Below are 16,877 nucleotides of genomic sequence, written 5' to 3'. Positions count from 1 at the left end.
ATCACCTGTACAGGAGCTTCTTCCTGAGGTGCTTCTTGGGGGATGGGCAGGTCACTTTTCTTCACTAAATAGGTTTTATAACCTATTTTTGAGTCCTCCTAAAAATACAAATTACACACAGTCAACAGGAGTGGTTCTCAGTCAGTTCTGAGGTCCACATTGTGAATCGCGGCCAGTTTTGAGTGGGATCTAGTGAGGAAACGCTCCACTCCCACTGCACAGGCGCCATCGGCGGGAATGGCTGCACAGCACTCTCCTTCCCGCTCCTTCCCCCTCCTTCCCCCTTCCTCCATCCCCCCACCCGGTGGCCGCCTCAGCATCCCCCACCAACATCTTTCCCCACACGCATCTTTCCTGGTCTTTCTAGAAAAGTCTGCTCTCTGTCTTCCTGGACTCAGGTTTCCCATCACAGACCTGCCTTAAAAACAAGGCAGATGATCACTCAAAACTCCCCACTGTTAACCAAGCCTCTGCTCTAGAAAGAACCATCTCTAACCCTCCCCGCTCCAGCTCCCCCAGTCCTGCGTGAACCTCTTTGTGGTTCCTGCAGAATGCCCTCCCCGTCAGCTCTGTCTCTCCAAACTCTGCTCCTCTTCTCAGAGAAGATTAGATCCCACCTCCGTTCTTCCATGAAAACTCTCACGGAGCTCATCTACTCCTGTGCACAAGGCTTAACTATATTCAGTCTTACTCGATCACTGCTCATACATGCCGTATCTTTCCAACTCTTTTGAGAAGTACGTATGTTAGAAGAGTAGAGGTTTCAGAATCAGATATTTAGGCTGCCTGGTAATATCTAAGTGACTTTGGGTGAGTTATTTAACTTCTCTATTATGGGGAGTAAAATGAGATAAAGTGTGTGAAGACTGTAGTTCAGAGCCCCGTACGTATAACTGAATTGTACCACATGCTCACTTCATTTGTATTAATTCATCTATATGCACTCGGGGGTGGGGGAGAGGGGAAAAAGAAACCAAGTCCAGGAGTGTGGCCAGTTCCGCTCATGAGCATGAGCCGGGGGCCAGCTGTATCCTCAGCCGGCCTCAGAACCTCAGGCCTCTCAGCATTCCAGGGCAGTGAGGGTGGTCCACTGGTTAAACATTCGTGTGTTTTTCATGCAACATGGTCTACAAACACAGGCTAGCTATCTCATCTGGAGCTCTACTGAAAAAGCAGTGATCTGAGAGATGGAAGATATGAGAGATGGATCTCTCTCTCAGAGATCGGAGAGATCCAAAGTGGCGCCTTTAAGAGATTTTCAAGAATCATCTTGACTGCACTCAAATGTGGCCTGATACAGGCTTTCAAACCTCACCCCTGCATATGAGGCTATTCCAGCATTGCTGAATTCAATAAGTGCTCATCTTTTTTCCTATCTTATGGGCCTGGACTTACCTTCTGCTTCTAACCTAGTTCTGGTGTAAAGTCAATCAGTGTTGACTAATTCACGAGGCAGACAACGAACAGGTATTTTTAAGGATGGCCGTTCCTAACAGAATCTCAGATACCCTCACCATCGTGTGTAGTCTCAAGTAAACCATATTAAAAGTTTCAGTTAGATCTGTTAGCTTTCCCATTAAAAGGTTGCATGATAATATTTTCTAATTGCCATGAGGAGAACGCTGCTTTTGAAACCCTGCTCGCTTTAGGTAGATCGAAATCAGTAGTACCATATTTCCTTCGGGAGAAAAATGTATTCACCTCTAGTTCACTCCCCATCTTCTTTCTAATTTCCTTCATGTCATTGTGGTACTGTTGGCGTATTTCCTCTAGCTGCTTCCAATACTCCTGGAAAGCAATCCCAATTCAAAAGGTTGAAATGTTGGTGAACAACTGAACAAAGTAATCTCTTATACAGCCTACGATTTAAAGAATGTGTGACAAACAGTAAGAATCAGAAAACCCATTGTTCCTAAAGATGATAATCTGTGTCTTAGCTGTGGTACTTCCCTCCCTGTGACTTTGATGGGGTGGCTTGGGGTGATCTCACTTTTATATATAACCCTAACTGTGCTCATGACATACAATTACTTCATATATCCACTTTTATGGGTTGAGTTTTACCCCCCTTGAAAAGCTATTTTGGGTCCTAACCTCCAGTACCTCAGAATGTGACCTTATTTGGAAATAGTGTCACTGCGGATATAGCTGGTTAAGCTAAGATGTGGTCATACTGGAGTAGAGCGGATCCCTAACCCAACATGAGGGGGGGGTCCTTTAAAGAAGAAAGCCACGTGAAGGCAGAGACACTGAGAGAGAATGCCATGTGTTGATGGCAGAGAATGAGTCATGCGGCTGTAAGCCAAGGAATGTCAAAGATTGCTGACAAGCCACCAGAAGTGGGCAAGAAGCAAAGGATTCCCCTACAGCTCTCAGAGGGAGCATGGCCCTGCCGCCATCTTGACTTTGGACTTCCAGCTTCCGGAACTGGGAGACAATACATGTCTGTTGTGTTACACCATCCAGTTTGTTGTACTTTGTGAAGGCAGCCCCAGAAAGCGAATACATATTTCAAAAATGTTAATGATGGGTGGTTACTTTATCAATCCAAGGTAAAAAGCCTTATGAAGTTCACCACATCACATTCTCCGAGGAGGTGAAATATGTATCTCTGTAACCCCTCGAGCTCCCAGCATGGAGGTTCACAGGAGTGTGTCCAACAAGTACTGGGCAAGGGAGCTCCGCCTTTCAGGTATACTGTTGGGACACTAAAAGTAATATACAGAACAGCACAAAAGACAATGGCAAGTACAGTGGGAGCCCGGGAATTAATTTTTTTTTTCAACATTTATTTATTTTTGGGACAGAGAGAGACAGAGCATGAACGGGGGAGGGGCAGAGAGAGAGGGAGACACGGAATCGGAAACAGGCTCCAGGCTCTGAGCCATCAGCCCAGAGCCTGACTCGGGGCTTGAACTCCCGGACCGTGAGATCGTGACCTGGCTGAAGTCGGACGCTTAACCGACTGCACCACCCAGGCGCCCCTAGGGAGCCCAGGAATTAGATTGCTTCTAACCTGTTCCTTCATTTTGTTTCTCCTGATCTGCAGCTCCTGGAATCTAGACTCTTCTCCATTACTTCTTAGCTCTTGTTTCTGGTTGTGATTTGGCTCAGCAGAAGATGGACGAAGACCCTATCAATCGAATGAAATAATTTTATTTTATTTTTTTTTTATTAAAAAAATTTTTTTAACGTTTATTTATTTTTGAGACAGAGAGAGACAGAGCATGAACGGGGGAGGGTCAGAGAGAGGGAGACACAGAATCTGAAACAGGCTCCAGGCTCTGAGCTGTCAGCACAGAGCCTGACGTGGGGCTCGAACTCATGGACCGTGATATCATGACCTGAGCTGAAGTCGGACGTTTAACCGACTGAGCCACCCAGGTGCCCCTCAAATGAAATAATTTTAAAGCGTATTTGCATCTTAGAAACATCTTCTCATTTGACCTTTTTCTTTAAACAAGAATTATATTGTGAATAAAACTCACTATTTGGGATGAGCAGAATTTTCTTAATTTAAATATGAAATACTTAAAAAGTAAAGAAATTTAATAAAGCCACTTATGTTGTTATCCTAAGCAATCAATATTTTATGCTCCCATGTGAGACACCCAGATTCATTTTCTGAACTGGTAAACTATGATTGTGAAATTAAAGTTCTGTAAAAGTTGAGCCATCACTGGAGCATCAGGTTAGGTAGGGGAACAGAACTAGAGCTTTTGAGTAGTTCAAAGTAAGAGTAATAGAAATAGAATGCATATCCAGCCTCCACCCCGGAACTCTGACACTAAAGAATAAAGGTTAAACTTTAAAAAGCTAACTTTCATTTCAAATAAAATACAATAGTCACTTTTTAAAGGATGTGTAGTATTCTAATAAAATAGAATCAAAGAATTGTAGCACTGAAAGGGACCTCAAAGCTCATCTACTCCCAAACTGTCACTTATAAAAAGGAAACTGAGGCTCAGAGAGGTTGTATGACCTGCCTAAGGTCACACAGCAAGGGACAGAGCCAGGAAAGAAACCAGGCCGCCCAAGCTCTGATTCAAGCCTATTCCCATTATTCTTCTTTAACTATTAGGGGGCACCTGGTTGGCTCAGTCAGTTGAGGGTCCAACTCTTGATTTCAGCTCAGGTCATAATCCCGGGGTCGTGGGATCAAGCCCCACATAGGGCTCCATGCTGAGCATGGCACCTGTGTAAGATCCTCTTTCTCTCTCCCTCTGCCCCTCTCCCCTGCTCACTCTCTCTCTCTCTCTCTAAAGTAAAAAAAGAAAATAAAAATAAAAATTGGAGAAGGTGGAGAGTAGTCTTCATCTTCTATGCAGAATGCACTTGGACATAAGCACCCATGAATATCTGTGAACAGGAAGTTCCTGATTGCCTCTGACGATTGGTATTTTACTTACCAACTGCTTTTCCACTTTCAGCTTATACTGTTGAGCTTCAAATCTCCTCTGAAGGTATTCAGCAGGCCTTAGAAAATAAAAATGTTCAGCTTGAGTAGAAACTTTTACTAGACTTAGGCACCAATTTGAGGAGTGGATTTTCAATTCAGGAATGCGATTCACAGTTCACCTGTGGCTTAAAGTTCTGAGTTCAAGAAGTGGTTCAGAGTTACAGAATGCATTCTGTGGACTCAGGAAGAAAAGGAAGCAAAGAGAACTGTATCAATTGGGGATACAGGAGAGGATAAAACAGAAACATATTCTGATGCAGTGATTTTTCTTCAGGACAGGATCAGTCCATCCATGGTCTACAATATGTTGGAGGGAAAAAGAAAAATCCATACCATGATATTCTCACGCTTTGGGCAGGCATCTGACTGATGGCCTTGCACCCCTGATTTGACTGCCAGTTGCCTGTCCATTTCCAGCACTACACTCTGAGCTCCATGACGCCATGGTTGTGTGCCATTCCTGTACCTCTAGAGGCTCTTCATGCTGGCGCACAAATGAAAGATCCCAGGAAAATACATGCTGAATTTTCAATATGTCTTTTTAATATGTCTCAAATGATAATCTGATTACAATTCAATTGTTATTGATTAATATTAATAATTTCTTTGGAAAATAACATACATACGTGTTCATGGTTCCATGAAAAAGAAGACAAGCTACATCAGATTTGAGATGAAAAAGAGCAAAAGAAACTCTGACTCGAGTATTCAAGATGAAGAGTTTGGAAGTTCCTCTTGGGTTATTTGTTTTAGGAAAATTTGGAAAGGCTTCAGAATAAATGTTGATATATCAAGATATTTTCAGAGGACCAAAGCTTAACTAAGATTCTGACATTACCATTGACCTGGTGATGGACTGTGGCTTTCTTCCTGTTTATAATTCTCCTCCACTCCAGAATCTTTTGGAGGAACACAGTGGTAACTTGGTTCATGAGTTCTCTTCCGCAACACGTCAAGTTGAGCATAATAATAATCATAATGACCACAGAGTGCAGGAAGTTTGGGCCTTTCTACCATTTTTATCTGAAGGATCAAAAAGAAGAGGAAGGATTTTGAAGACACATAATTAAAATCTCTAATAATTGACAGTTTGATGGTGACCATAGCTAAGACAAGGCACTGAAGGTATGTTTTTTTTTTTTTTTTGCTCTAGACTAGTTTTGAGAGGTAAATAATCTTAGAATCCCCAAATCCTGGAACTGGAAAATACTTGAGAAGTCTAAGTACTATAGCACAGTAGTTTATCATTTTATTAAGGTGTGAATAGGAATCTTGCATACGTCATGATTGGTCTACCAAAAATACTTAGCTAGTGAGTACGCCTAGTCAACCCAAGATCTGAAACTAAACTCAGAATTATTACTTTATATTTTTATAAGCTTATTTACATCTTGCTGTACTTTATGGGGGAACAAATGGTATTGTGCCCACGGATTTGGGGATTCGCAACATTTTTAGGTTCTGATAAATGGACTAAATACAAAATGTCATCATGACTTGAAGGAAAGAAAATGCTGAATCATTCAGTCCTTCTTCCCAAGTAAACACAAGGAAAGTCATGTAACAGCTGCCACAGGCATATTATCACCCCAAGCTACATCTCACCACCCTTCCCAAACAAAACAGAATGGTAGGAGAACCAGAAACAAGTGTTTGTCTTGGAGTTAAGTAAAGGCCACTGAGCTGTAAGACAAGAATAAGGCCAAATTAACACATGAAAACCCGTCAGGACCCTGTTGCTGAACAGCAAACTAGGGTCAATTTAACGTTAATCAGGACAATTCTGCCTACTGAACAGATGATAACAAAAGAGTAAAAGAAGTTCAAACCATTGGAAAGGACTAGAACTGGTAGCTGGAAATATAAATACCCAAACAAATGGTTTAAACTGAAATTTCCTCACTGTGAAGAAGTAACACACTATCTCCTCTGTTCTTCTTAATGCTGTGTGGTTCATATATATGTTAATTGAACCACATCGAATTGTAGATATTGGATGATTTTTAACTTACAAAAAATGGCAACTTCATATGGTTTTATTTAGATATTAAAGTAAGTGTATAAATTCTGGTTTATTAGTCTAAACATAAATTATGTATTCATTTTAAAAATCTTTTAAAGTATGACTAATGTTTCTTAGTTTTGCAATTTTACCTATATATAACCCCAAACAAGGTCCTACTAATGACTTGTTGAAAAATGTCTAGAAATAGACAAGTATTGGAAGAAGATTAACAGCTTCTTTAGGGTTTTGTCTAAAACCCCAAATGGTAATGAGAACACCAGGTGGTCCCTGTGGAGACCCACTCATTCCATTGCATTAGCAGAAACCTTCAATGGATTGATTAGAAAAACATCAACTTGTTCTCCTAACTTAATCTATCCTTGAATCTTTTAGATGTTTTCTCTCTCCTAGGAGTCTGCTACAGAGTATTCTAAATCACAACATACTTTTAAATTTCTTTTTTTAAGTTTATTTGTTTATTTTTGTAGTAATCTCCACACCCAACGTGGGGCTTGAACTCATTACTCTGAGATCAAGAGTCACGTGTTTTTCCGACTGAGACAGCCAGGTGCCCCGACTTTTAAATTTCTTTAATAAAGTTAAACCACGGTCTATCAAATGAAGAACAATAATTTAATAAACAGTTTCAAAATCTACCTATAAACCACACATTTTCTAAAATGTCTATATAGCAAGTAAACCTGAGTAAACGTATTTCCAAATGGTCCTCTAATTATACCATAAGCCTTCTTTAAAAATACAATTCTTCAACTGAAAGACAATAGCCATTTAATCATTTATATACCAGAAACATTTCACTAGCATCAACTAAGAGATTCAGTGCTCTGCTAATGTGGATTCAGATAAATAAGCATAAAGAATCTCTAGGAAAAAAAATCACTGATTATATAATAAAAGTTTCTCAATTATACATAACACGTTAGAATTAAGAGAACGAAATGCATATGTCTGGGGCTCCTGGGTGGCTCAGTTGGTAATGCATCTGACTCTTGATCTCAGGTCAGGTCTTGATCTCAGGGTCATGAGTTCAAGCCCTGCACTGGGCTCCACGCAGGCATGGAGCCTACTTTAAAGAAAAAAAAAAAAGCATAATGTTTTCTGCAGTTATGCTACTCACTTGTTTTATATAGAAAAATGCTATTTCTTTAAATAAATTAAAGATTTTTGAGTTGTAAAAGGAAAACTAAAACTAGTACATAGACTACTTACAAGAAATTACAGCATTGTTTTTAAAAATATAATAACTAGAAGTTATCTAATGAGATACCACTTGAATGCTCATCACAGAATGATTTTACTGAAAGTACAAAATAAGGAGACTCCAAAGTAATGAGCTTGTACTTCACCAACATGTGCAAGTAGATCCATAGAACACGCTACCCGCTAACAAACTAGAGAAAGGGTTTAGTACGACTTACGGCTATGGGCTTCTGGGCTCCAGCTGGTGGTCTCCATTCATTTCTATGTAATATTTCCTTCCTTTTAACAGGCACCGATATCCTTGATCTTGGTAGGCACTTTGCCTGGAATCTCGCTTTCTGTAGTTTAGAATCTTATTTAACCAAAATAAGGCAACTTCAATTTCTTTAAAACGTTCGCATTTTCCTATCGATGCTTGTGAGAGTATAAACATAAGGGACATACCGTACCACAGTAAGCTCACTTTAGCCAGAGATATTTAGACCCAGTGGGAGAAGTGCTGATGGAAAACCACTATGCATTTAAAAAAACGCTTATTTATTTTGAGAGAGAGAGGCACGGGAAGGGAGAGAGGATCCCAAGCAGGCTCCACGCTGTCAGTGCAGAGCCCGACACGGGGCTCGATCCCACGAACTGTGAGATCACGACCTGAGCCCAGATTAAGAGTTGGACGCTTAGGTGACTGAGCCACCCAGGCGCCCCACACCATGCTTTTTCTTTGAACAGAGAAAACCATTTTGTCCAGGGTTCCTTCACATATTTCTAGTAATATATAACACTACTTTTAAAAAATTAGGGATTAATGCTAACATTTACAGAGACAGCATGCATCAGATATGTACAAGTAATAACCAGATATGTACAATAATCAGACATGTACAAGTAATAATCAGATATGTACAAGTAATTACATATAGTCATCACAGCTTGGGTTATAGGCCACATCACTCATGCCACATTGTTGTTTTCAGTGTATGAGCAGGTTTCTAACATGTCTGTGTTTATCACCATCAGGCTTTTTTCCTGTTTTCCTTTCTTTCTTATATTAGAAATGTGGACAGCATGCTTTTTCTCACCCTCCACTTATCCACTTTTGAAATGTCCTCAATCTAGGCCCACACATAACTACACCAGACCAAATTACACATGGCAGAGGGACTCATTCACTCTTCTTCCCTTGACAACTTTCCTCAAATTCAGTTTCTCTATCACAGTAGATAGATTTCCCTGACTCCTTGGGGAGATTTTCTCCTCCTCTTCACCCTTTCAGTTCAGACATTTGGTTATGACTAAGTCTATGCTGCTCTTATTTCACAACATCAGTGACATTAGTAATTTTGTCTTCTTTAATGTCTTTCTCTCTCTCTCTTTCTCTCTCTCTCTCTCTCTCTCTCTCACACACACATGCACAGAGCACATCATCAGCTGACTCCTGAAACCACCACTAAAATTGTTTTTCTATTGATCATGACCATAAAGTATTACCTGCTTCCTTCAGGGGTCATATAATAAAGATCACACTATTACCAATTATGTCTGAGGTACTAACTTCAGCTCTAAGGGGCCTTTGCAAGAGAATTCCGAATCGCCAGTCTATCCTCTCTGTTTTTAAAAAATAAGCTTCAACTCATTGTCCCAGGCCTGTCTGTGAACCTTCTCTTACTGTCTCTTTCCTATGCAAAAGTTAGGTTAGGATTCTATTTCTTTTTTTTTTAATTTTTTTAAACTTATTTATTTAGTTTGAGAGAGAGAGAGAGAGAGAGAGAACATGCTGGGGAGGGGCAGAAAGGAGGAGAGATAGAATCTCAAGCAGGCTTTACACCATCAGCATACAGCCCGGTGTGGGGTTCGAACTCACAAACTGTGAGATCATGACGTAAGCCAAGATCAAGAGTCAGACGCTTAACTGACTGCACCGCCCAGGCACCCCAGGATTCTACTTCTTCAAGTGTCTCTTTATTCGTAAATCCACTGCTTCTTGAAGTTTCCTAACTAATGAGAAGAGAGGACATAAGTCATCCAGATCATGCGTCGGCTAGATATACAGGCACCACCATTAGTCACCATTCAACAAGATGATTTTTCTCCTGCTTCCACTACTCATATTCTTTAAACATCCATATTCGGTGTATTTGGTGGAATTTCCGTACTAATGTTGCCAGCCATATATCCCAACTCACTGTGTGAGATGCACATAAGACAGGTGTTTTGATCACACGGTCAAATCGTTCTTACCTTGGATCCCCTTCCCTGGAGGTTGAGAAGCCAATGATCTTGCTTTATGAGTGATGCTGTGATTGAATTCCTCGTGCATGACCTAAGATGAAACACACGTGTCAAGGACTTGCTAACCAAAATCTCTGTCAACATCCACACAGAATCACCTCAGAGCTCACCTCAGGAGTCAAGTATCTGGCAATAAGATTCTCTAAAAATGGCCTTTTCAAAATGGAATTAATAGATGGCCGATCTCGGGGAGAGACTTCGAAGAGCTGAGATATCAAGGCCTGCAGGTCATGGGAAAACCTCGGGGATATTGGGGCAAAATGTGCTTGACAAATCTTCAGAACCAGCTGGTGTAAGTTGTTACCCTCAAACTGGAAGGACAAGGAATAACGATCCTAAATCAGAGAAGAATTCAGTACTTGCATGTAAAGTAATACTAAGAAACAAAACAGAGTTTCCAGCAGGTGCTCACCACCTGTGCCCCCATCGGCAGGCACGCTGCAGGGACACACTCTCACACTTGGGGTGGGGCCCTCTGCCTGTTGCCCTCAGATTCCTGCACTCCAGAACTGGGGGTGCTAGAACTGATCACCCTTCCCTTTTCCGGCTGAGGGGCCCTTGTGAAAGCAGTCCCTTTGCCTTTGCCCAATCCGGACTTTTTAAATAAACAAAGTGGAATTTGAATCTCAAAAAAAAAAAAAAATGCAAAAACAAAAAACAATGTTTTAAAGCTTCATTTGGAAGCACAATAGTCCACCCTAAATTGTTGTCATCAACTAATACTTCATGAGTCTGTATTATAGGTAGTTACCCAATGTGATGTCATGTTACGTAAAACAAGGTTTTTTTAGTTTTAATTTTTCCTTATTATCAAAATAATATTTATTCATTCTAAAAAACGAGAAGGTATAGGAAGCTACAAAGAGGGCAAGTACATATGATTTTCCCGGCCAGCGGTATATTTCCTTCTAGTCTTTTTAAAAATAATGTTTATTGGGGAGCCTGCCTGGCTCAGTGCGGGGTTGTGAGTTCAAGCCCCATGTTGGGCATAGAGCTTACGTTAAAAAGAAAGAAAGAAAGAAAGAAAAAGTAAAATAATGTTTACAGAGTTGAGGTCATAATAACATGAAATTTTACATCTTGCTTTCTAAATTAGTATGACATAAACATTTCCTCAAAAATTCCTCATGAACCAGAAAACCTTCCATTTTGTGAAGTCATTGGTTATTTACACATAATAATAATGCTCAGCAGCCTGGGGTGGCTGTAAAGATCCAGTTTTGATCAGGCCCCTACTAGCTGTGTGGCCATTGACAATAATAGTAATAATTAATAATAAGAGTAATAACAGCAGAAAAGAGTTAACACAGCAGGTTAAGGACTGCTCTCCTTAGAAGAACCTGCTAACTATATTGCACCTTGGCTGGCATCTGGGAACTCACATTGCAGGAGAGTTCCCACCACTCTCTAAATATTCAGAGTGGCTTTCTTTGCCTATACCACTTGTGCAAATAATATGGTTTACGCTGAACACCTGCTTTCTTCCTGGGACTCTGGAAGCTTAGTATATGCCAGATATAGGGTGCCTACATGACCAGTGCCACATAAAACCCTTGGGCACTGGGTCTCTAAAGAGCTTCTCTGGTTGCTAACATGTCACATGTGCTGTCACAACATGTTGCTGGAGAAATTAGCGTATCCTGTGTGACTCCATTGGGAGAGGCTCTTAGAGGCTTGTGCTTGGTTTCCTATAGACTTCACCCCATGCACCTTTCCCCTTTGCTGATTATATTCGCACACAATGTATTTATTTTTATTTTTTTAACAATTAACTTTTCACGTTGATTTATTTTGAGAGAGGGAGAGAGCGTGCAGGTGAGCAGGGGAGGGGCAGAGAGAGGGAGAGGGAGAATCCCAAGCCGACTGCACACTGCCAGCACAGAGCCCCATGTGGGGCTCAGACTCACAAACCGTGAGATCATGACCGGAGCTGAAATCAAGAGTCGGACACTTAATCAAATGAGCCACCCAGGTGTCCCTCACATGATTTATTTTTAATGAAAATATTCTATGCATACTATTCTCTAACCTGGATATTTAAGTTGGACATCTTTCCATGTCAGTATATATAGGTCGACCATTCGTCTTAATATCTTGTCCATATATTTTTTAACAATCTAGTAACTCCAAACATTAACCTTTTTCCTCTCAAAAGTTAATTTCACTTACACAGTTTCAATAATTCAAGATTAATTTGACAATTAATATACTCACCGGATGCTTGAGTGTGCAAAGCTCATATAAGACACAGCCAAGAGACCAAATATCCCTGAGGAAGACAAGAGTTCACACACCAAGAAATATCCATAATTCCGAATTAAAGCCTTTATCCTTACAGTGCTTTGTATTTGTGTATCTTTACAATTTTACAGGTTGACCAGTTTTTTTTTTACAAATGCGTTCAGATACGTTATCTATTCTTAGTCCTAAGAGGTAAAATTAAAACAATATGTAGTTTGTCAGAATCCCAGCAGAGAAAAGATACACAAACTTTGCCACAATCTGAGGGCCTCGGGGTTTACTTCAGCTTCATGTGCTCAAAGCAAATGTGTGTATGTATGGGATTTTGAACAATTCAGAGGAAGAAGGCAGGACTCAAGCACAGATTTGTTTTGATTCAAAGGGGAAAATCGGGTTGATTTACAAAGGTATATTCTACTCCAGGCTATTGACAGAACCAAAGTTCTACTAAGTAAGGACATAGCAGTTGGCACTCCATAAACTGAAAAATGTGCTAACAATACATGACTGGAGACTTGCTCTTTAGTACTTATATATGATTGGTTTAATAAGGAGCTACTTTATAGAACAAAAAGCATCATTAAATCTTAAAAAACTGAAGAAAACATAATGAGAAGTGAAAAAAAAGTGAAAACAAGGATTCAGCACAGTGCAGAAAAGGGTTCCACTGCTTAGCAATACTTCCTCTGTGTGCAGCAGGAGCCGAGAAAGACATCCCAAAGGCTCGAGGAAATGAAGGGTGATGATTATAGAACAGGTAGGAAACAACTTCCAGCTGTTTCCTAGCATTTTTCTAAGAGTTTCTAGAAACTCACTGGCCCCACTTCCTACGAACACACAGAATTTTGTCTTCACCGGGTCATCTGTAGGTCCACAGCCTCCCCTGTCCCAGAGCGCCCCCTATAGCCAGGGTGGTCCAACAGGGAATGCAGCCACCGGGCCGGATGGGAACATTTACAAGTCTTACACCACCCTGTTTGTGGTGCGGACTATGGTGAACCAGGGACTAGTTTTCTGAGCTAAAGCGGGGTACCCAGCTGATTTTTGCTAAGATTTCCAATTATCAGAAGCACCAAATCAGTTTACTTAAATGTTGATTCAAATTCTTAAAAAGCAGTACAAGGAAACAAAACAATGCTGCTGACCCAGGGCTCTTCTCGGGAGAGTCTGCCCTCCCACCCAGGTTGCACCAGCTGCCTTGCTGCTTAACTTGAGGCCAAACCCCCTCTTGGAATTAGAGGCTATTAAAAAAAAAAAAAAAAAAGCCTGTTTTTCTATGCAGAGAAATGTTTACTATTCTTTTTTAGAAATCTCTGCCATCTGGGCTTTGCCCTCCACTTATCTCTTGCAAAGTCAAACAGCCAAACATCTCTTGGGGATTTTCCTAAACAAATGGAAAATTAACTCCCAGAAGGAACTCAGTCTTCCTGATAAGCCAACAAGTTCATCTGGCAGCCAGCTTGGAAAAGTGGATTTTTTTTCCCCTTCTTACACAGAAGTAAAAACTACCTCATGTTCACCTTTTCCTACTGCGTATATCAATATTACTCCTGAACAGCGGGCTTAGTATCGTATTCATAAAACTAGCTGGGTTTTAAAGCTGGAAGATACCTTAACAATTACCTGGCCCACACTCTCTGTTACTGCTAGGGGAACTGAGGCCCACAGAGGTTAACCGACTTGGTTGAGTTGGTGACGGGGCTCTGCCACCAGACCTCCCTGCCTTCTATCTGACCCATCCACAACACTTTCCTGAATTTGGCTAAATAGCGTTTAGAAGGTATGAAGAGCAAATAGAAAGACAGACATCACAGTGACTGCAATTTTCAATATTCCTTTTATCACCTGTATTTTTAAGTGAAGTGGTCAAGATAGTCACTGGGGTCCCCATTTCACACATGAAGAAAATGCAATTACATAAGTACCATAAGAAAGAGAGAACCTACCAGTGTTAGTACTGAGACTTTCAAACCAATAGTCGGTAACTCACGTTTTATTGTTGTAGGGTTTATTCTGACAGATCTCTGGGGACAGGTAGTAAGGTGTTCCAATACAAGTTCTAGCAAGTTCCATGGAACTAGCAAATCATATTAAATAATAAAACAACACAGTTTATTACTGGAGTAAGAAAAGGCTTAAGACACAGACATGCAAGAAAAACAGTATAAAAATGGATAACACAAAATTTGATGAATGCACATACTGAAATAAAGCAAACATATTGCATACTAATAACAAGAATAATAAAGTTAGTTGATTTTTTTTTAAGTTAGTTGATTTTTAAGTTTATAATTTACCTCCCCCAAATCAACACATAAAACAAATTTATGGCTCAAAGACTCCACAAAGAAGTACAATTGTTATATTATCAAACTCTTACATGCAGAAAGAATTCCCCCTTTCCAATTACCAAAGTAATGCAATCTCATGGCTTAAAATTTGGAAAACACGAAAGTGAATAAAGAAGAAAAAAATTACCCAGAATCTCACTACCCCAAAACAGCTATTATTTAAAATTTGGATATATTTCCTTCTCATCTTTTTTCCAGGCCTATTTTTCATATGACTGTGATCACAGAGTATTTAAAATTCAGAATTCCATTTTTTGCCTTCATATGACAAAGTTTGTTCCCATGTCATCAAGAAGTCTTCAAAATCATAAATATAAATGGCTACATAATATTCAGGTCCACGCTTATACCGTGTTTTGTAAAATTTACCTATTTCCCAATTATAAGGCATTTAAATTATTCCAAATTTCAAACTATTCCCTGAGAACAAATTCCCAGGAATAGAATGATTAAAAATCTCTTGATACTTATTACCACTAAATTGTCTTCCAAAGCAGTTGCATCGATACATTCCCCGGAGCATGTGTGAATTTGCCTGTTTCACTAAATGCACTAGCTTTGTGCGTATTCAGTCACATCTCCTGTGATAAGCTTATCTCACACTACACAATACTGCCACCATCATTGTATTATACCGAGATTTATCTTGGAAATTTTAATCTCAGACCAAGTATCATCTGAATGACTTAAGACATTTATAGAAATAGTTATCTCAAATTATCTGGAAACCAAGCTTTTAATATCTTAATTCATGATACCTAAAAATACATATTTTGGCTGTTATGAATAGAAAGAAAAAGGATTTTTAAAAGCACTTACTTGTTCAGAACTCTTGCTATCCCGAAGTCCCCGAGCTTTGCAACCATTCCATTCTTGCTAAGAAAAATGTTCTATAAATAGAGAGAATGCTATGTTGTGGGAGATATTTCAAGAAAACAACAAGATCGGTTTCTGTCTTGATCTTCTCTCTGAACTCTTACCTGTGCTTTTATGTCCCTGTGTAAGATCTTCCTGTCGTGAATATATTTTAGTCCTAGAGAAATCTGTACAAACCAACTCAGAATCTGTAGAAGGAACATTAAACGAAACTGGTCAGTGGTCTGGTGGTCATTGAAATGTCTTCATGATAATGTACAAAAAGAGAGACATGACACATTTGTGTGTCCGAACTTATATGAATGAAACTACTAGAAATACCATCTTATCACATTATTCTCTTTTTATAGCTAGAAAAATGGAGGTTGCAAAAGGCAATTTGAATGCACTGGTATCAAAGTACAGAAAAAGTACAGAAAAAGATAAGTAGAAGCAGGGGAGAGAGGGAGGCAGTTCATGATTTTCTTTTTTCTTAACACTGGTCTGCTAACTGCACTAGGACAGTAGATAAGCAGCATTTCCTGATAACCCTGGTGCCATGAGTGTTTCCTTTTCAGTGGAAAGAGGGTGCCCAGGGCAGAGAGGGAAAGCAGAAGAGGCAGAGAATCTGTGAGGTTGTTAACAACTTCAATGAATTATCAATATATATGTATCTAATAAAGAAACAACAAATATCTTACTTTTAAAACTTAATTTCCTTTCTTTTTTTTTTTTTTCAACGTTTTTGATTTATTTTTGGGACAGAGAGAGACAGAGCATGAACGGGGGAGGGGCAGAGAGAGAGGGAGACACAGAATCGGAAACAGGCTCCAGGCTCCGAGCCATCAGCCCAGAGCCTGACGCGGGGCTCGAACTCACGGACCGCGAGATCGTGACCTGGCTGAAGTCGGACGCTTAACCGACTGCGCCACCCAGGCGCCCCTAATTTCCTTTCTTAGTCTTGATTTTATTTTCTCTTAGCTGGCCATGAGCCTCTTTCTAAAAATGTGTTCTAGGCCTGTAAAGATTTCCTTAAACTATTCTAAAATTTCATTGGTTCTTTGGATGCCAGGTTACACAGAAAAAGAAAAACAAAAGGAAAAAAGCTATACTCCAGATGCTAAGATTGTTATAATTTTCATTCTTTTCCAACAGAGGGAAATGTAACTCAAAATTTTGTAGAGAAAAGTATTTTTATTAAATGAAGCAAAATAATACCTGGATAGGAAGAAAGGAGGGTTTCTACAAATATGGAATTTAATATAAAATGTAAATGAACATAGGAAGAATGCGTGATTAAATTTGCAAACTTTAGAGATCCTGATTCCTGAATCATCTGTCTATTCAAACTATTCTATTGTGTGCCGTAGAAAATGATATAGGCATGAGGCTCTTACATGGTAAAACAGAACAAAGAAACAAACGGCCAAAAGAAAGATGGCAGGCCATTCCTGTGCAC

The 16,877-nt window shown here is 39.8% G+C and overlaps 1 protein-coding gene across 6 annotated transcripts in view; it reads right to left on the bottom strand.

Moving 5' to 3' along the window:
- NEK5 (NIMA related kinase 5) overlaps positions 1 to 16,877 on the bottom strand; it is a 59,911-nt gene that overhangs the window by 24,808 nt on the left and 18,226 nt on the right. For 5 of the 6 annotated variants that reach the window (XM_015069672.3, XM_053214760.1, XM_027064766.2 and 2 more), the window contains 12 exons: positions 15,544 to 15,627; positions 15,383 to 15,453; positions 14,203 to 14,289; positions 12,186 to 12,240; positions 10,082 to 10,282; positions 9,921 to 10,002; positions 7,904 to 8,037; positions 5,298 to 5,482; positions 4,410 to 4,476; positions 3,017 to 3,133; positions 1,702 to 1,788; positions 6 to 98 (listed from right to left, as the gene is read on the bottom strand). In XM_015069672.3, coding sequence (XP_014925158.1) covers positions 6 to 98; positions 1,702 to 1,788; positions 3,017 to 3,133; positions 4,410 to 4,476; positions 5,298 to 5,482; positions 7,904 to 8,037; positions 9,921 to 10,002; positions 10,082 to 10,282; positions 12,186 to 12,240; positions 14,203 to 14,289; positions 15,383 to 15,453; positions 15,544 to 15,627 — 1,263 coding nt within the window. The remainder of the gene's footprint in view (positions 1 to 5; positions 99 to 1,701; positions 1,789 to 3,016; positions 3,134 to 4,409; positions 4,477 to 5,297; positions 5,483 to 7,903; positions 8,038 to 9,920; positions 10,003 to 10,081; positions 10,283 to 12,185; positions 12,241 to 14,202; positions 14,290 to 15,382; positions 15,454 to 15,543; positions 15,628 to 16,877) is intronic. The other variant, XM_027064767.2, reaches the window with a different exon arrangement.

Source organism: Acinonyx jubatus, chromosome A1 (assembly GCF_027475565.1).
Source record: "Acinonyx jubatus isolate Ajub_Pintada_27869175 chromosome A1, VMU_Ajub_asm_v1.0, whole genome shotgun sequence".
Lineage (NCBI taxonomy): Eukaryota > Metazoa > Chordata > Mammalia > Carnivora > Felidae > Acinonyx > Acinonyx jubatus.
The sequence above is the reverse complement of the archived record's forward strand: the minus strand, read 5'-3'. Positions and strand labels throughout refer to the sequence as shown.